Raw genomic sequence first — 19,387 nt, 5'->3', positions numbered from 1 at the left:
TGCCGGCCTAGGGGAAAGTAGGTTCGGGGGTCTGAGCGACAGGTCGACCCCGTGAACTACAGGAAGCCCCGCCTCCACCTTCCGGCACCAAGGTTCCCCTGCCTCGGTTACCGGCTCCGGAAATCCCACCCCCTCGCTGTCGCTTCCCAGGCGACAACGCCGGCCCCAATCCCCGGTGAGTGAAGTTCCCACCTCTCCCGGCAAAGGCCGAGAGCGTCGCGCGTACACCCCCAACTCTCACGCGTGCTCGCCGCTCCGACCAGGAAGGCTCTGCGAGAGGTTCTGTCGGCTACCCAGAGGGCGGCTTCCGGCGAACGGAAATGACTGTCCTAGCCCCGCCCCCTCCAGTGCTTAGGGTCCTTCTGCCGCTCTGCCCTTCTTCCCTCTTGCGGCATCGCGCGCCTCAGGCCGTTAGGCGGAGTGGATCCTCCATCCATAGATTTTTTTCCCTTTACACGTTATCCTCTTATTTTAATCTTCTTTGCTGGAGAAAATTGCAACAGGAGGAAGCTTTCCGACTTGACGACCATCGTCAGTAAAAGAAATTCAGGCCCCTTAGTCATCTATCCTACTTTTGTTTTACCCCCGATGCTGCAGTTAAATCCGCAACTATAAAGTGGAGACAATCGTTCCCAGTTGTGGGGTTAGTAGGAAGAGTTGATGTATGTAAGTGAGCGACAGTAAGGCTGTTTTGTCTTTTTCCATTGTTAACACTTCTCAGGTGGTAGTCTGACGATAGGGGATGAAGATTCCATTTTTTACCTTTCCCTGTTTTTTTTGCTTCTGGTATTGGGGATTGAATCCAGAGGTGGTCTGTCACCGAGCCACCCTTCCCCCAGCCCTTTTTTATTTTGAGGCAGAGTCTGGCTGAATTGCTCAGGTTGGCCTTGAGCTTGCTAACCTCCTGAGTCGCTGGGGTTACGACGTGTGCTCCATCAAGCCTGCTGAACCTAGTCCTATCTTCGAACCAGGTTCCACCTGCTGTCTAATCGCCCCCAGCATTCTTGTGGGAAACGCCCGCCTGAAGATTCCTGGCTTTGTTTGGGAACCTTAGCATGCTCTCCAGAGACCGATTAATTAAGGGCCATTACGATTCCATCACTCATTCCGCTTCAGGTTGGAGTTCCATAGTCACATAGGATTGAAGTGGTCTCCACGATCCCGTGAATTTAAATGAAAACCGAGACGAGGGGCTGGGGATGTGGCTCAAGAGGTAGCGCGCTCGCCTGGCATGCGTGCGGCCCGGTTTCGATCTCAGCACCACATACAAAAAAACAAAGATGTTGTGCCCGCCGCTAACTAAAAAAATAAATATTAAAAAATTCTCTTACTCTCAAAAAAAAAAAAAACCGATAATTCCAACATTCAGCTTTGCACTGAGAATCAATTAACTGCCGCTCTCCGTCTTCGGAAAATGTAGAACACCTAACACACACTTGTAGAGGTAAAACTCTTTAATCTCAGAGCGCCCCTCCCAATTTCCGACCCCCCCCCCACTCTCTCCCCCACACCAGGGCCGGAGAGTGAGCCCCCTGCCCTCCACCTCTGGTGGACGAGGGCCCTTTAAGGCACCTATGGGGGTGGGGGAAGAGGAGCGGGAGCTGGTTCCGTCCTGGATGCAAGGACGGGCTTGGATTGGCAGGTGTTTGTGGGATGGAATCAATGAGGTGGGGTGTCACAGGCAGACACGGGATTGGGCCATCCCTGAGGTGGCCAGGGTCACAACTGTCAGGACTAGGGTTAAAAAACGACCCCAACCCGGTAGTGTAAAGCCATAAACTGGAAGCCGCAGTTCTGGGCGCCGGAGGCTTGGCCGCTGTCCCCGCCGAGCCAGTGAGGTGGGACAGTTCTGGAAGGGTGGGCGGGCCTAGGGAGACTGACCGAGCCCGCGAGCAGACTCAAGCCAATCACAGAGCTGCCCAGTCACCAGGCTCGAGTCGGTGCCACCACCCACTCCTGGGCTTGGCAGTGCTCCTTCAGGGACCGTCAAGGCCGCGAGAGCGAAACCACCTTCGCTTAGGCAGAGCTGACCCCGGGAGGCTTAGGACCGGCCTGGCCCCGACGGCGGGCGGAAGCAATCAAAGAATCTGACGCTGGGCAGAAAAATGGGCGACAGACACCACGCGAAGAGTGGCCAGATCGCGCTCCTGGGCGGGAGATCGAGGGCTGGAAGGGCGGCGGGAAGTGCAGGGCGGGTCAGTCCTGGGACCGCGGATTCGTGGGGACTGTCCCGGCTCCGGCTGGGATTGGCCAGCCCCGGGGGCGCGGCGGGGGTGTAGTGTGGGCGGGGCGGACGCGGCCCGAGAAGCTTCGTGGGCCTCAGTATTTCCGCTTCAGCTTTTGGAAGTCGCTGGTGTTGAGCCGAGGTCGTGGCAAATCCCCGAAGACCTGGGTGTCCTCAGCCTCCCGCAGAACCAACGCGCGCATGCTCGCCGCGATGCGGTCGAGGTCCGGCGAGGAGGGCTGCAGAGACGTGGGCGGGGCGGGTCAGCACCCTCGGCCCGCGGCACACACCCAGAGCTCCAGCATTCAGCCCCTGCACCCTGGGCAACAGGCCCGCTCCCAGCTGGTCCCGACCCTCCCGATTGTGCCCTGCGATGCCCACCGCCAGCCATGCCCTCTTGCTCCATTCTTCTACCCAACTCACACTTCCTCTGGCAGCTTTGTTGGCCTCTCCCCCTCCCCATCTTGACCTGTGTGCCACCACAGCTGCCTGTTCCACCGCGGGGAGGGGTCTCAGGCACCATTTGGGCTAAAGATACAGTCACATTCCAATCAGATCTCTGCTGCGGACTAGCTAGCTGTACATAAGAGATTTTGCCTTCCTAGGCCTCAGTCTCCCCTTCTGAAAGATGGGTATAACAGGGCCTGGGGAGGGCTGAAATTGGATAGTCATTTCAGAGATGGAGCAAGGAAGGTGAACTATCAGGTGGTCTGCACAGAAAGGACCCTCATATCCACCCAGTGCTCCTCCATCAAAGCCCTCCATTAGGCTGGGAGAGGCCACAGGCACTAGTTGGTCAGGAGCCCATGAGGAGGACAGCCCAGGGTCCAGCACTAGGAGGCCTTGAAGGTTCAATCGGTTAACTGTGTGACCATAAGCTGCCAACATGGACAGCAGCACTGCACCTGATGCCTCACTGGGCCCTTCTACAACCTGGGGGCAGAAAAATGGGCGACAGACCCCACGTCCATTTTTCTGCCCAGCGTCAGATCACTCATCTCTAAGTAAATAAACACTGAGTCTTGAGGGGAACAATGCCAGGCCTTCTCCCTTGCAGCCCACTGCTCTTCTAAAGGAAGCTGGGTTCCAGTCTCAGACCTCTGGGAGGCCATGCGTCCTCAGTGCCTCACTTTCCTCCTGGCTTCAAGGAGTCCCAGTGTTTGGTAGCTGGAGCTACCCCAGGAGAGCAGAGGAGGCCTTCCGAACAGCATGGCTACAGGACTGTGGCTGGAAACCTGCCTCTCACGGCTGAGTGGGCTTCAGGGAGCTCACAGGTGAGAAGGGCAGCAGATCTGAGGGCTTCCTGCAGCAGGTGGCTCTGAGCCTGTCTAGTCTCCCTCCTCCCCAGCCCCACCTGCCCCTCACCGGCCCGTTCTCCTCATCTGATGACCGGGCCTCTGTCCTCTTCTCTTTGAAGGCCCAGACAGGCACCGACACGGGCAGAGACCGGGCATACTGCTGTGTGGGCAGCGCCGAGGCTGGGGGCATGGAGTAGGCTGGGGGGCCAGCTGGGGTCTCCTCGCTCAGGCTGCCATCTGTGAGAAAGGGGTACTTCAGCCTCTGTCCCTGTTAGCATTCCTGGTTCCTGGGTGTGGGGACAGCGGGGGACACTCACCATCTGTGCTCTCAGGGTCTGACTCGCAGAAGGGGGGCAAGTCCTGGAGGGTGGCATCCTCGTCCATCACAAAGAGCCCTGAGGATGGTGTCAAGAGGCCCTGGCCAGTCAGGTTGCTATCCTGCTACAAGTGCCCCAACTCCAGCCACTGTCACTGCTTTCTGGGGTCTCCTGCAATTATTAGTCTCTCAGCCTCAAATACACGGTGCTCGTTATCTGTCCGGTCATGAGGAGAATTCATCTGTCAACCTGTCACACCCTCAGATGCAAAAAATACCCTGGCTAACAAGGAGCCTCTAAGATCTGTTTTGGACAATCAATGTGACTCAGAACATAGGCTTAGAGAAAATGGCACAATTGTGACACCTGCTTGACAAAAGGAGAGGCTCTGACAGATTGTGTCGCTGGCTGGAGGTCCCACAGCAAGTAAGTGACATCACCAGGATTTCAACTCTGCACACCTGGCTCCTGTCTGTACCTTCCTTCTCGGCAGGTGTTGTCCAGCAACCGGAGGAGGCCGAGGCCAGGCATTGGTGACAACAGAGAGTAATTCCTATTAATTGATTCCCCTGCACACTCTCTCACTCCTCAGAACCTCAGTGTTGAGTGCAGCCTCTGGGAGGAACCCCTGCAAGCTGGCTGCTCCCTGACTGGGGTGGCTGCTGGGTGACGTTTCATGAGACACAGTCCCAAGGGCCTCGGCCCCCCTGGAAAGTCACAGCAGGCAGCTAGCCAGGACCAGATCCCCAGCCCCTGCCTGGCACCTTCTTACCTCCGTTATCGCTGCCACCCAGCCGATCCCCGGAGGTCTCTGTCTCCGTTGGTTCATCCTCCTCGTCCTCCTCATCCTCCCTGGCCAGAGCAGGCTGGGGTGGGCTTGGGGCAGGGCTGGGCGGCTGTGGTTCTGGTGGGGGCCCGGGGGGCCGGGCGGCAGCAGCTGCCCTATGAGCTTGGGCAATGTCATGGAGGCAGCGGCGGGCAGCCTCAGCCAGGGCCCCACGGCCATGGGCTGCATAGGCACAGGGCCCTGGGCGTGGTGGTGGCGCAGCCGTCAGCAGCACCAGCTCTGTGCCTGTCCGGGCCCGGAAGCGCTCGGCGGCCCCCACCACAGCCTCCCACAGCTCCTCCGGCCGCCCTGACGCCATCAGCGCCCTGTGGGCCAAAGCAGGACAAAGGGGGATGAGGCTCAGGTGCCCATACTGTTCCCACCCAGCCTTGTCCACCTGTCCCCTGGATGCCACTCATGTCCCTCACATCCACTTTGCCCGGCTAAGCTTGGTGCTTTCTGCAAACCTGCTACTTCCCTGGGCCCCTCACACTACCCCTCACTCACACCCACCTCCCTCCTGCCCCAAATATCTGCACCGTCCTTTCCCAGCCCCAGGTCTCCTTTTGGCTCTGCCCTGTCCCACATGCGAGTCAGCAGTCCTTGGAATGTGGCAGCTACAAGCAGAGAGGTGCTATGAGCGTCACAGCCATGCCGGGTTTTGAAGATTCAGTATGAAGAAGCAGAAGGCAAAACTGCTCGGTAGCCGTCACTCACTCTGGACCCCATGTTGAAAGGATGGCAGTTACACATACTGGCCAAATAAAACAGATGGCAGAAATAAATTTCATCTGTTTTCTTTTTCCAGTGGCTTCTAGGAAACTGGCAGGCTGGCACTGCATTTCTGTTGAACCAGCTGCACCATCACCCCAGCCTCCAGTCACATAACATGAGGCCCAGAGGGTCATCTCCACCAAGAGCTGACCCTACCACTTGCGGAATTCCCAGGACAAGGTGGTCCCCACACCTGGAAGACTGGACCTCCATTCAAGGCCAACCAGTCACTCATCCTGTGTGAATGAAACTTCCCTCACCCCTGATTAAGCCAATTCCCCTCCTTGGGGCTCCTGCATCTGAGCAACCTCCTGTTACAGCACAATCCCCTCAGGAAAGGATTGAATAAAGGGGAAAAAAAAAAAAAAAAAAAAAAACGCCATGTGAGCTGTTCTCTGCCTAGAAATCCACCCACTGAAAGCTTTGCGCTTCCTATGAGATGCTGTCTTGCCACCTTGTCTGTAAGTCTTCCTTGGTTCCCAAGTGGACGACATCCTCCTCAGCCCCCACAATGCTTAGGCTCCCTCCATCCTAGTCAAGTCACCTCAGCTAGTGACAGCTGTACCACTGACTGCCTCTCTTATCAGACTGCAAGCTCCCCTAAGCAGGAATCTGTCTCTAGGACAAGTCAGCTCTGGGCAACATCGGTGGGAAGGCCAGAGGCAGGGGACTGGCTTCCTGCCCTGATTCCAGCCAGCTAGCTATGTGACCCTGGTCCACTCTTCCCTCCTTCTTCCCCGTTAACCAAAGCAGTGAGCCAGAGCTGCTGGGGAGCTGAGGAGCTTCCTTGGAGACATAATTAAGTACCCTGTCACTGGAGGGATTCAAGTCCACCAGAGGCAGGGTGAAAGGAAGCAAGGAATCGGAATTCAACTTTCAGGCCCTTTTTGATTTGTGACCACAGAAATGGGTACAGGAACTCGATGTCCTCACCTCACCTCCTCTCAGCTCACTAAGGTGGGGGCTGATAACCCACAACAGGGTTCAGGGAGTACACAACTCTGCTGGGAGGGAGGTCCACGCAACACATTCCATATTCCAGGCAGGGCCTGAGGGTGGAATCAACTTCATCTCACTCCCCACCCTAAGGGGAAGAGAGAGTATCACCCCACTTTACAGTTGCAAACTCAGGCTCAGGGAAATTCAGTACCTTGTCCAGGGTCACACAGCCAGAAATAGGAGGGCTGAGGCCAGGACTAGGACAAGATCTAGAGAGTTCTTAATCCTGCCGACCATCCTGCCTGCCTCAGGTGGGAAGATTCATGATCTTCTTATCCAGATGGGGAAAATGAGGCTCAGTGAGCTTAAGAAACTAGCCAGAAAGCACACAGCTGGACAAGGCAGAAGAGGGGCTAAAACCGCTGTCTGTCTGATCCCCAGGTCCTGCAGCACTGGGAGGTGTCCAGTGTCTTGTACACTCTCAAGTTCTTTCCATCTGATGAAGGAAACTCAGGCTCAGAGCAGGTACAGACTGCTCTAAAATCACAGGCAGGTCCTGACAGTGACAGACATGGCCTGGGCTCTCACTTTCCTGGGCCCCCTATGTGTACATGCAGAAAATAGAAGAGGACACTAGGATCCAACTACCTCTTTGCACTAGAACTTGGGGTGGCCACAGAGCTGACCAGTGTGAAAACGGAGGCAAAGCGGGTTGTGAAGGTCCCTGCACCTCAGACAGGAGATAGGGGCAAAAAGGACCAGGGACTTACACAACCTCTCTGCCAAGGCATGAGGGCTCTCTGGACTGCTCCCTAACAGGGCAGCAAAGAGCTAGGAGCCTCCCGCCCCCTCCTCTGGGAACGGGTCCAGTCGCCTCTCAGGAGCCTCACCCCCGTGGAGTTTAAGATTGGGGGTGGGATATGTCCCCTACGGGAGGGCGGGGGGCGGCGGCAAGGCGACTGGCCCCTTCATATGGGATGTGGAGGGAAGAAAGGTGAGGAGGAGGGGAGGGGGAGTGAGGAAACTGACTCCAGGAAGCGGTGAGAAAAGGGCAAGCCCCCAAAGCATGAGGGATGCTAGCGAAGCCCCCCACCTGTCAAGCTGGAAGCGACCCTCGCCCGGAGGGGTGAGGAACGCGAGCATGCACGCTGGTGCCGGGGCAGGGTGAACGTCGGGGACCAGCTCCGCCGCTCAGACCCATTCCCACCACGCCCGGGGTCCAGGGAGGACCCACTTCTACAAGAAAAAAACAGGAAATCCCGCCCAGGTGGGGCCAGGACCGGAAGTCCCGCCTTTGGACGGGTGAGGGGCGCCGCGAACCCCCCCGTGCGACACCTAGGTCCCGTGGCATGGCCCACGAGTCAAGGTGAGGATCCTGTGGGTAGGGACACCGGAAAATAAGGTTGTCTAGGATTTTCCTGAGGTCAGACATGACGGTTCCCATGGGAGACTCTCTTCCAGCATTCAGCCAAAGGTCGCTGGACGATCTCTGCCCGCTGAATGATGCAGGCCGTACCCCTTCCGTGAACCGATAGCCCTCCCAGCGCCCCCTCTGCCTCCGGAACGCCAAATCCTCCCCACACCGCGGTTCACAACGCCGCCTCCACTCACGTGCCCGTAGCCAGCATGGCCGGCCCGGCGCCGTCGCCGCCCTCAAAAGGCATGGCGGCGCTGCGTCACTTCCGTGTAGTTGCCCCTCCTCCACTCCGCACACTCCTCCTCCCTTATTCGGGTCTCCTGAGACCAAAATGGCAACAATAGATGCTTCATCTAGACCAATGGGGGCAATAGTAACAGCAGAGTGCCCATAAATGAGATGGTGAAAGAAAGGTTTCCGCGCAAGCCTAGGCCACTTCGATTTGCCCCCAAGAAATATGGCTGACGGCAGATCCTCACACAGGATTGTAATAAACTCAGGCAAGTGACCTGACATCCCTCACCCGTAATCAGGTTTTTCCGCAGACACAAAAAATGGAGGAAATCAGAGCCCGTCAGCGACATGGCATCCAGTCTGGCTTCATTTTCTCCCAATGTGTATGGACACTCCCTCCCACCAACCTACCCCCCAGCAGCACCAAGACTGGCAAATATCCAATATGGCAGCATTTCTTGCTTCGGTTTGCCCAGCTTCAAGATGGCGGCTCAGCCCACTTTCCACGGTGACTCAGGAATTCGTCTGGGACAGCTTCGTTTCTGGGGGCATTTACGGCTGCATCCCGTAATCCCGAGCCCCTCCGAACGTCTTGTGTACATCTCCTCTCACCTTTATCTGTTCCTCTTTTCCAACACCTCGCTTTCGTGCCCCGCGGAGAGATGAGACTGCCCCGCATTAACATGGCCTCGGCCGACCTGCTAGGGCCGTGCCCTTGAGCAAAATGGCACCTCTTTGACTTCGATGCCAGTATACAGCATGGAAAAATAAGTGGACTTTTTGGGGCGAACTCGAGCTGGGGGGGCGGAGCTCTTGGACCCTCCCACTTGTTTACTCCGTGGCGAGAGCGGAGACGCTGCGCCTGCGCACCCTCTGACAGCTCCACCTTCAACGTCTATGACTTGTGACTCGAACCCTTGCAGTTCAAGTTCAACTACCCCATTCTGAAAAGTGGTTTCACCCACTCCTGCTTTAGAATGGTAAGGGCGCTACCACCATCTGGACTTGAGGGGGCGTGTCCTTTCCGGATGTGACACCACACTGACCCGGAAAAGAAGGAAGCTGGGGCAGTGGGGCCTCTGTGGCAACTATGGAGGGATCCGGCTACAGGGTAAGTACTCAGAACCCATTCCTTCGCTTCTGTCTATACAAACCTCCCCCTTTCGGTAGTCTACTGGCTGTGCATGGGTTATGGGAACCAGGCAAAGCCTTAGCAAACACCATTCCCTGGTAAACGCGCTGTCACCCTTCGCTTGGCTGTCCGGAGGGACACCCTGCCTTTTAGCCCCGCCCTCTTTGGAATGCGCACCCACGCCGGAACGCGGGTCTGGTATTCAGGTTTGGTCACACCCTCCCTAACCCCTCCGCAAAGCCCCAGGCCCCGCCCCTGGGACTAGCTCCGCCCAGGCCCGCTCCCATTGGCTCCCTTCCGTGCCGCCCCTTCACGAGCCCGCCCTGGTTGTGGACGGCAGGTGGTGTTTGAGAAGGGAGGTGTGTACCTGCACACCAGCGCCAAAAAGCATCAGGACCCAGACTCGCTCATCGCTGGCGTCATCCGTGTCGTGGAGAAGGTAGGCTGGAAGAAAGCAGGGCCTTCAGAAGGCAGGGGTGGTAGGGTGTGGAAGGCTGAGTGAGGGTGGTGACTGCATTATTTGGGAAACTGCACTGAAAGCTTTGAGGTGGTTTGGAGAGCCCACTAATTCCTCTTCATTTACCCCAGGACAATGACGTCCTTCTGCACTGGGCTCCTGTAGAGGAGGCTGGAGATTCCACCCAAATCCTCTTTTCCAAGAAGGTAGGGTTCCATCGAATCCCGCTTCTTACTCTTTTCTAGGTCTGAGTAGCAGAGGCATTGAGGGACCTGGGTACCATCCTAGACACCTGTGGGGGCATGTGTGAGCCTGGCTGAAATCTAGGAACTTTCTGCTCCACTGTTCCTCTTTGTGAATGGGCTGAAAATGCCCATTCAAGGGAAGAGGATGGGGACCATAAGATTCATGGCTGTGAGGACACCTGCTCCTGTACCCTTTGCTCCTTGGGGGAGCCTTGCCAGAGTGGGATGGGAGAGCTGAGCCTGTGCATTCCAGTTGCTTGAAGGGGTATGACATTTCTTGGGTGTAGTCTGCCATCATGGTAGAGAACAGCTCACTGAGGCTTCTTATCCACTTCTCCCCTCCCCTCAGTTCTTACATACTTTGTCCCTTTCCTGTCTTTCACGGGTTATCACCAGCACTACTGGCTTTCACTCTACTTAGCCCTCAGCACAGCCCTTGTCTGCACCATTTCACGGAATCTGTGCAGCAGCCCCTGAGCTGGCACCATTAAGAGCAACCACCATCTATGGCTCTTATTGTGTACCAGCCCCCATAGTGGGGATTTTGTTAGTTTCATAACAATCTGTGAGTAAACAATTTTTTTTCACTGTTGAGATATAATTCACCATAACACTTTTTTTTAAATACTTATTTTTTACATATAGGTGGACACAATGTCTTTATTTTTGCTTTACGTGGTCCTGAGGATCGAACCCAGTGCCTCACACATGCCAGGCAAGCGATCTACCTCGAGCCACAACCCCAGCCCCATAACACTTTAATATACAGTAAGAAATTCATTTATTTATTTTTATATGGTGCTGAGGCTCAAACCCCAGTGCCTCACACATGCTAGGCAAGCACTGTTCCCCAGCCCATAAAGTAAAAAATTTAAAGCATGTAGTTCTAACTAATTAGAACAAATTAAAAAAAAAAAAAGCACGTAGTCCAATGTATTCACCATCATCACTAAGTTGAAAACATTTTGTCATTCCCCAAAGAAACAGTATGCCTCTTGGTGGTCACTCCCTGTTGTCTGTGCATAGCCGTTTGTAATTGTGGATCTATCTCCCCAATGACCCGTGCTGACGAGATGAGCTGGCTACAACATTAAGCTAAGAAAATGGCGAAAAAGCACAGGACACAGAAGTAATTTTCATATCAAGAGCGGGACTGCTCTGTGACCTTAAAAGTCAGCTTCCACACTAGAGAGAGCACTGGAAAAGAGTATGCACCTGGAATCTCTTTTATTTTTATGGGGGGGGGGACACAGAAAGGAGGTTCAATATAATGTTCTTCATCAAATAAGGCAGGGGATAAGGTTTCAAATGGGGGGTTGTTCAATCCCATTGGGTAATGCCCAAGTCCAGAGCTGAAGCAAACTTCTTTGCCCAGTGGAAGGTAAAGGCCACTTGCTTTGCATAGCGCGTGGTGTGCAATGCCAGATCAACATCCCCTTTACTCAAGGTTGAGAGGGGATGCTTAGCTCATGGGCAGGTGGCCTCCCACAGATCTATTTTCTTTCTTTGACTTTGCCTATTTGAGATGTTTCCTGTAAATGGAATCATGCAATCCTTTTACTCATACTTGCAAGGACCATCCATGTTGTAGTGTGGCCCTTTTCCTTCATGAGGCTGAATAGTATCTGGCCTTCATGTCACCTGGATATGCAGCATTTGCTTCTTTATCAGTTTGATGGATGTTTGGGTAGTTCCATCTTTTGGCCATTATGAATTATATGCTGTGACCATGTCTGAGTTTTTGTGTGGACATAGATTTTCCTTTCTCTGGGGCCCATACCTAGGAATGGATTGCTGGCTCATCATGGTAACTCTATTTTTTAATCTTTTGAGGAACTGCCAGACTGCTTTCCGGAGCAGTGGCACCATTTTACATTCCCACGAGCAGTGTAGGCAGGTTTGTTTCTTTGCATCCTTGCCAGCGCTTGTTATCGTCTGTTTAATTCAGCAATTCTGGTGGGTATGAAGTGGTATCTTCTTTCTTTCTTTCTCTTTTTTTCTTTTGTGGTGTTGAGATGGAACCCAGGGCCTCATGCATGCTAGGCCAATGCTCTGCCACTGAGCCATACCCCAGGCTTGTGATTGGCATCTAATGGTGGTTTTGTAGTGCAGTTCCCTGTTAAGTGCTAGCAACTTTCTTTAAGCACTGCAGTCTCGCTGTCTCACTGTCTCACTGCAAAGCTACTTGCTCAGTAGCATTCATCCCTACACACTGGAAGACCTGGGTTCAAGTCCGGCTATGCTGGGTGACCTTGCTCGAGTGCTGTGCCACTGTTGTGCCTTACTCCCTGTTCAAACGGACTGCCTTCTAACAGAGACTCTAGGCTCAGATCTGGAAACTCTGAATCCGTAGCACCTCATTCTCCTCCTTTCCTCCCCCAAGGACTCCAGTGGGGGTGACTCCTGCACCTCTGAGGAGGAACCTACCTTTGACCCAGGCTATGAACCTGACTGGGCTGTCATCAGCACAGTGCGGCCACGGCCACATCACTCAGAACCCACAGAAGGTAGGCTAAACTGGTGTCCCTGGGAGGCAGGTGGAACACATCTTGCCCTTAGTGGCAAACATTTTGTTGCTTAGTTGGAATGGCCACCTGGCACCACCTTCCTGTCTTAGGAGAGTGGAGTGGATTGGCTTCGGGCACCCCCTTGGGTCCTACCCGTGAAGGTTTCTAGGCTGGTGGGTGTGACAGATGCAGCCAGTTATCAGCTACAGCAGGGCTGATAACTGGGTTATCAGGGTTGGTCATGTCCCACCTCTCTGAGGGACACTCAGGAATTTTCTTTCCCAGCAAGGCCAGAAGAAGGAGTGCAGGGGGTGTTGTGGTTGAGTGTGGGGTCTGAATTGAAAAGGAGGTTGGAGGTGAGACAGAAAGGAATCTGATTTGGGACAGACCTGAAGGACCTCAAGTAGCAGATTAAGGAATATAGTCTTCACCCTGAAGGTTGTAAGGAGCTTGAGAAGGTTCTGGAACAGGCACATGTCTACCAGGCTTCTTTCCCATTTTATTGTTTTATTCTCTAAGAAATATAAGGTGGCTCAGTTGTAAAAGATTGGGACATAGGAACCACTTTTGGTGGGACCTCAGGAGACAACTGTGCTGACCTGGCTGCCTCTGTACTTCCACGCTGCTTCCAACACAGTGCTGTCCTCCTAGGTGCAGAGCCAAGCTCCACCCGGGGCTCCTGGGCCTTCTCGGTGAGCCTGGGGGAGCTCAAGTCCATACGCCGGTCCAAGCCAGGCCTCAGCTGGGCCTACCTGGTCCTGGTGACTCAGGCTGGAGGCTCGCTGCCTGCTCTGCACTTCCACCGTGGGGGCACCCGAGCCCTGCTGCGTGTCCTCAGCCGCTACCTGCTGTTGGCCAGGTGAGCCTTCTCTCAGCTCTAGGCTCTGACTAGGCCCTGGCCCTCTGCAGCTGCATCTTGACCCCTTCAGATTGCAAAGAAGACACAATTCAAACTGACTTAAAGGAAGAGAAAAGGAATTGCCTGGCATAACAAAACTGAGAAGCCCAAGAGTAGTATGGATTTCAGTCAGGCCCTGGGACCCACAATGCTAGAGATTGCTTCTTTTCCCTTTAAGCTTCTGTCATTCTCTGAGGCCCCTAGCAGCCCAGACTTAGCAACAGGCTGCATGGAAACATCTTCCCATCACATTCCAACAGAATCCCACAGCTGCCTCTTAGGCTCATCTCTGAGTCGAGTCACCCTGGCCAGGGAGGTGCAGACCCTTATTGCCCAGCTCTAGTCCCTGACCTCTCCCTGCAATAACATACCTGAGATGAGGGATTCCTCAAGAGCTGCTGGGATGCTGAAATGAACAGATGTGTGCCTGGACAGCCCAGGACACTGGGTCTCCACCGCGCATCACCGGTGCATCCCCTCCCACCTGCCAGCTCACCACAGGACTCCCGCCTCTACCTTGTCTTCCCTCACGACTCTTCCGCCCTCTCCAACTCCTTTCACCACCTGCAGCTCTTTGACCAGGACAGCTCCAACGTGGTGTCTGTGAGTGTCCTCTCTACCAGGCCAGCAGGGTGGGAGTGGGGCAGGACCCAATGGAACCTGTGATAATCTTTGTCTCTGTGCCCAGCGCTTCCTCCAGGACCCCTACTCCACCACCTTCAGCAGCTTCTCCCGAGTGACCAACTTTTTCCGAGGAGCACTGCAGCCACACCCTGAGGGGACCTCCTCCCCTGACCTTCCTCCACCACCTGATGATGAGCCTGAGCCTGGGTTCGAGGTCATATCCTGTGTAAGTATCAAGTGGGCCCTGCTTGTTACTTTCTGGCTGTTTCATGGGCACATGACTTAATTTTCCTGGGCCTCTATTTCCTCCTTACAACGTGGGACAGTAGTGGCACCACTCTTCTGGGGTTGCATAAGAAGTGATTTCAGTTGGATATGGTGGCATACAACTGTAATGTCAGCAACTTGAGGAGCTGAGGCAAGAGTATCATGAGTTCAAGGCCAGCCTGGGCATCTTGGCAAGACTCTGCCTCAAAATAAATAAAAGGCTGAGACTGTAGCTCAGTTGTCCTGGGTTTGAACCCCAGTACCAAAATTTAAAAAATAGCAAAGGGGAGTGATCTGACAGAAGCACATTCGGCTGTGCCAAGCACAGAGCACACCCGATGGCTGTTGTCACTGGGGGCTGTCCTGCCTTGGGTGGCCTTGCTGCTGATTCAGGGAGGGCGCTGCTTTCTGTCCCTGATCATTAATGGTCTGTTGAACTAAGAAGGGCTCTGAGCTCCCTTGGAGGTGGACTGAGATGCTGCTAAGGGCCAGATCTGGCAAGCCCCAGGCTTACCTCCTTGTGTACTGCAGGTAAAACTGGGGCCACGACTACCTGTGGAACGGGCTTCCCCAGTCACAGAAGGGGAATGGGCCCTCCACGTGGGCCCTGAGGGCCGCCTACAACAGGTCCCTGAATTGAAGAACCGGATCTTCTCAGGGGTGAGCACCAGAGGATGGGGGGATGGGCAGGGCTGGTGGCATCAGGAGATCCACTGAACTACCTCTGCCACTCTACCCCCAGGGTCTGAGCCCCAGCCTGCGACGAGAAGCCTGGAAGTTCCTCCTGGGATACCTCAGCTGGGAAGGCTCAGCTGAGGAGCACAAGGCCCATGTGCGCAAGAAGACGTGAGTGAGAAAACATGGCCCCTGTGTTCTTGGAGCAGTTTTGCCCTTCAAAGCTTTGGCTTCCACCTCCCTAAGTCTCCCAGGTGGATTAGAGCTTCTCGATCAACAGCATGTCCCATGAGCCAGCACGGCACCTGGCTCTTCACAGGGATGCTGTAGACAATAGGCTTGTTCCATGAACACTGGTTTTGAGCCTGCCATACACTGGGCACTGTGCTGTGCCAGAGGATATGGTGGTGAACAAGTCAGACCTGCCATCCCCATGTGGTCTGTCTCCAGTCTGAATTGCTGCTTCATTCCTGGACCATGCTGTGTCACTAGTCATAATAGTTTTGTGGTCTACCTCTGCCCTCCCTACTCCTTAGGGATGAGTATTTCCGCATGAAGCTGCAGTGGAAGTCTGTGAGTCCCGAGCAGGAGCGGAGGAACTCACTCCTGCATGGATACCGCAGCCTCATTGGTGGGTGTGCTGGGTTTTGGGGTGGTACAGAGATGAAAGGGTGGGAGAGAGAGGAAGTAGCGAGGAGGGCTGGGGCAGGGATGAGGTCATCTGGGGAGGGAAATGGGGGTGAAGCATGGTAGAAATGGCCTGGGGTGACAGGCCAGGGACGGGGGCAGGGGAGCCTTTAGGATTAAATGTCAGTTGTCACTGGGAGGTCTAGTCTCGGTTTCTTCGCTGGCAGGATGGGGTAAGCTGGTGAGTTGAAGCCCAGTGCCTCACAGCAGGAGTGTTAGTGATGATTTTGGAACCAGTCCCACTCCTGCCCCAGAGCGAGCGCTGAAGCTGGGGGCTGCCAGGGAGCAGAGGAGGCAGGGCTGGTGCTGGTGGCCAGGAGGAACGGGGGCCTCACCTTTTTTACGTTTGCACTCTGCGCTGGGTTCCTGCAGAGAGAGATGTGAGCCGCACTGACAGGACCAACAAATTCTACGAGGGCCCCGAGAACCCAGGGCTGGGCCTCCTGCATGACATCCTCCTCACGTACTGCATGTACCACTTTGATCTTGGTGCGGAACTGGCCCCGGGTGGGGGTGGGGTGAAGGAGCTCTGCCCTAGATCCTGACCTTGCCCCCCTCCCCCCAGGCTACGTCCAGGGCATGAGTGACCTTCTCTCCCCGATCCTCTACGTCATTCAGAGTGAAGTAGATGCTTTCTGGTGTTTCTGTGGCTTCATGGAGCTTGTGGTAAGGCCCACTACAGGAGTGGGAAACAGACCTCTGAGAGTCAGGGCTGGGGGCTCTTGATACCCGCTGCCTTCCTCTCCCTGCAGCATGGAAACTTTGAGGAGAGTCAGGAGACCATGAAGCGGCAGCTCGGGCAACTCCTGTTGCTCCTGAGGGTGCTGGACCAGCCACTGTGCGACTTCCTGGGTATGTCCTTAGGGCTGGTGGGTGAGTAGGCAAGGGATTCACAGACCTTGCCAGAGATTCTCTGTTAGTAGCCACAGAAAGTGTCTGGGATGCTTGGTGCTGATCTGAACAAGAGATCCTGAAACTTAAGTGTAAGGGCTGAATGGCAGTTTGGAACTGAGCTTTGGCATTGCCCATGATCCTCTAGCCACCCCCATGCTTCCCTCCACCTGAGGGGCTTCAGCTACAGCGTGGTCTGCCCAGGGTGTTTCAGAAACAGGGAATCATGTATCATCTCTGTCCATCCTGCTCCCGCTCAACTTAGGCCAGGATCAGAAACTGGTTTTGTGACTCCTGGGTGGGGCTGCTGCATGCTATCTATAAGCTATTTGTTCAATATAAAAAATGCTGAAAATTCAGATGAAGAAAAAAGTAAAAGATGATGATAAAGTAATTTATTTATGATATTTCCTTGAGGAAGCTCTAAGACTCTTGGGGGAGGGAGATAAACGCCTCACCTCACCTTCTGGGGCATGAGGACCTGAGCTGCCTCTTGGCAGCTGAATGCGCGGAATTGTCTATGCCTGAATGCGTCTGAGATCCTCTAAATGCATGGAATTCTCTTCCCTGAAAGACACACGGAACTGATTTATCCTGATGGACATCTGCAGTTTCTTATCAGGATAAATAGTCTGGAAGATATGTTAAGGTCAAAATTCAAAAAGGGAACTGACCATGTCCAGGGCTTTTGGGCTGGGGTGTGGCTTAGTAGTGGAGCACTTGCCTAGCATGTGTGAGGTCCTGGGTTCCATCCCCAGCACTGCCAAAACTTTTATAACCCCCCCCCCCCGCCTCCACACTGGGAATTTAACCCAGGGGTGCTTTACCTCGGAGTTACATCTCCAGTTCTTTTTAGTTTTTATTTTGATATAGGGGTCTTGATGAGTTGCTTAGGTTGGCCTAGGACTTGTGGTCCTCCCATCTCAGCCTCCTCAGTTGTTAGAGTTATGTGCCATCTTTTGAACTGATATCCTCATCGCCACTTGCCTGCAAAGTTATCACCCCAGCTGACATTTTGGCCAACAGTGTTTCTAGGGGCCAGTGTCTACAACCCTCACCAGCACTGGTGGCTAAGATTTTGTTATCCTTGGGAGTGTTTATCTTGTCAGAGTGAAAGATGTGGAGGTAGTGCACTTCCTCTGGAGAGTGGCAGGCATGGTTGGAAAGCTGGAGTGGGCTTCTGAAGCCCCCAAGCCTGCACATATGACCTGCCTGCACCCAGGGAGGGCCTGACAACCAGGACTACTCAGAGGCTTTGTCCAGCTGTTGGGCATGTTGTGAATTTTTTTTTTTTTTTTTGGGAATTGGTTTTGAGTTTGGGGGGAATTGGGTTTTGAATTTGCTTATTATAGGGCACCTGCTCTGGGTGAAGCTGAGTCACGCATTGTCCTCCCCCAGACTCCCAGGACTCTGGTTCTCTCTGCTTCTGCTTCCGGTGGCTACTCATCTGGTTCAAGAGAGAATTCCCTTTCCCGGATATCCTTCGGCTGTGGGAGGTGGGCCAGCCAGTTCTGGTGGGAGGACTGAAGAGGAAGGAGAAGTGGGAGGGGCTGGAAGGTTGGAGGGAGATGGGCAGACCTGAATGGAGCAGACTTGGGTAGGACTTCAGGCATAGGTTCCTTCTGGCACCCCCAGGTGCTGTGGACAGGGCTTCCTGGTCCCAATCTGCACCTGCTAGTAGCCTGCGCCATCCTGGACATGGAGCGGGACACCCTCATGCTGTCTGGCTTTGGCTCCAATGAGATCCTTAAGGTGAGGGCTCCCCCTGTCGTCCCTGGCAATGCCTTGCCTGTGCAACAGTTGGACTGTTGAATGGATGGTTGGCTGTGAACACTGTCAGGGTGGATCTGCTGTTCTCTCCTTTCTCCTATGCCTGCCTCCTAGCATTGTACCCACGGAACAGGTGAATGGGGACATGCCCCTCCCCTTCATTTTACAATATATCTGCCAGCAGTGAGCAATGGGAATGATTACTGTAGGACTGAGAAGCCTGACTCCCTGACCCCACAGCCCTGCTCTGAGCCCCTACAGGGTCATCCCTGTCTTCCCTCCATTCCCCAGCAGGCAGGTGTGTAGAGTAGGCATTGGGTGGTGATGGTGAGGGAGGGCTGTAAGCTTGACCCACTCCCTCTCCACAGCACATTAACGAGCTGACCATGAAGCTGAGCGTGGAAGACGTGCTGACACGTGCCGAGGCCCTCTACCGGCAACTGACTGCCTGCCAGGTGAGTCCTGGCTCTCCCCACAGTGGTCTCCCAGCTCTTCTGCTGGCTCACCACTGACTTTTTGCCTCCACGCCCCTAGGAACTGCCCCACAACGTTCAGGAGGTTTTGGGTCTGGTGCCACTCTCAGAGCCCCGCAGCCCCTCGCCCCTGGTGTCCCCACTGCCACTATCACCTACACGGGCCCCGCCTGCCCCGCCGCCTCCAGGGGACACAGCCCCACAACCTGACAGCAGCCTAGAGATCCTGCCAGAGGAGGAAGACGGCCCAGACTCCTAACCTATATTGACCAGTGGCCTGCACAGGCGCTTTATCTGCCTCTGGGGGCTAAGGGAGGGACCTGTGAGGAGGGCTGCTGCCCACTGCACTCCTGATAAACTGGTTTCATTAAACTGACATTTCTCACTTCACTTGGCATTATGGCCAGGATGGGGAGGTGGTGGCATGTGGCCCCTGTGCAGAGCCCAAGCCTGACCACCTGACCTGGGACTCGGCCAATGAGACATAAGAGGTGGTCCCCGTAGGGCGTGTGGAGGCAGGGCTTTTTTTTTTTTTTTTTTTTTTTCCAGAAGCCTTTGGGGCTTCTGGAAAAGTGGAAGATGAGGTGTTTCAGGGCCACAGCAGCAGGCACCTCCTGGATGTAATGGCAGTGAGGGGCCTGCAGAGCTGCACACTGGTACCCTGCCCATCAGCTGCTGCTCATGTGAAAAAAAATAAAATAAACTTGTTTAGCCCACTGGAAGTCAGATTTT

At 54.6% G+C, this 19,387-nt stretch overlaps 2 protein-coding genes and 1 long non-coding RNA gene across 11 annotated transcripts; 2 read left to right on the top strand and 1 right to left on the bottom strand.

Moving 5' to 3' along the window:
- Positions 1-2: 2 nt before the first annotated feature.
- Positions 3-5,805, top strand: LOC131425013 (uncharacterized). 3 transcript variants are annotated; one of them, XR_009228786.1, is made up of 3 exons: positions 3-175; positions 972-5,367; positions 5,474-5,805. It is a non-coding gene; the product is annotated as an uncharacterized LOC131425013 (long non-coding RNA). The 3 variants fall into 3 exon arrangements; XR_009228787.1 differs by lacking the exon at positions 5,474-5,805 and having other exon boundaries at positions 972-4,265; positions 5,218-5,450; XR_009228785.1 differs by lacking the exon at positions 5,474-5,805 and having other exon boundaries at positions 972-5,450.
- On the bottom strand, positions 2,320-8,798 carry Akt1s1 (AKT1 substrate 1). Of its 6 annotated transcripts, none has more exons than XM_046466259.2 (6): positions 8,642-8,798; positions 7,990-8,115; positions 4,612-4,991; positions 3,840-3,917; positions 3,590-3,759; positions 2,320-2,463 (listed from the first exon to the last, which is right to left on the bottom strand). In XM_046466259.2, exons 2-6 carry the CDS (start codon positions 8,040-8,042, stop codon positions 2,320-2,322), a joined length of 825 nt encoding a protein of 274 aa, XP_046322215.1. In that variant the 5' UTR covers positions 8,043-8,115; positions 8,642-8,798. The 6 variants fall into 6 exon arrangements, with proteins under 6 accessions (XP_046322215.1, XP_046322214.1, XP_046322211.1 ...); XM_046466258.2 differs by having other exon boundaries at positions 7,990-8,148; positions 8,642-8,761; XM_046466255.2 differs by lacking the exon at positions 8,642-8,798 and adding an exon at positions 8,319-8,434 and having other exon boundaries at positions 7,990-8,148.
- Positions 8,774-19,377, top strand: Tbc1d17 (TBC1 domain family member 17). Of its 2 annotated transcripts, XM_046466248.2 has the most exons (17): positions 8,774-9,140; positions 9,502-9,600; positions 9,750-9,824; positions 12,247-12,370; positions 13,022-13,229; positions 13,760-13,871; positions 13,957-14,118; positions 14,691-14,819; positions 14,902-15,005; positions 15,371-15,465; positions 15,894-16,010; positions 16,087-16,187; positions 16,274-16,373; positions 17,811-17,908; positions 18,048-18,164; positions 18,551-18,637; positions 18,717-19,377. In XM_046466248.2, exons 1-17 carry the CDS (start codon positions 9,120-9,122, stop codon positions 18,912-18,914), a joined length of 1,947 nt encoding a protein of 648 aa, XP_046322204.1. In that variant the 5' UTR covers positions 8,774-9,119; the 3' UTR covers positions 18,915-19,377. The 2 variants fall into 2 exon arrangements, with proteins under 2 accessions (XP_046322204.1, XP_046322205.1); XM_046466249.2 differs by lacking the exon at positions 18,048-18,164.
- The last annotated feature ends 10 nt before the right edge of the window (positions 19,378-19,387 follow it).

The sequence above is a fragment of the Marmota monax genome, unplaced genomic scaffold, assembly GCF_021218885.2.
Source record: "Marmota monax isolate L192 unplaced genomic scaffold, Marmota_monax_Labrador192_F-V1.1 WCK01_AAM20220418_F8-fsc00160, whole genome shotgun sequence".
In the NCBI taxonomy this organism is placed as follows: domain Eukaryota; kingdom Metazoa; phylum Chordata; class Mammalia; order Rodentia; family Sciuridae; genus Marmota; species Marmota monax.
This window is presented reverse-complemented; position numbering and strand designations above follow the sequence as displayed.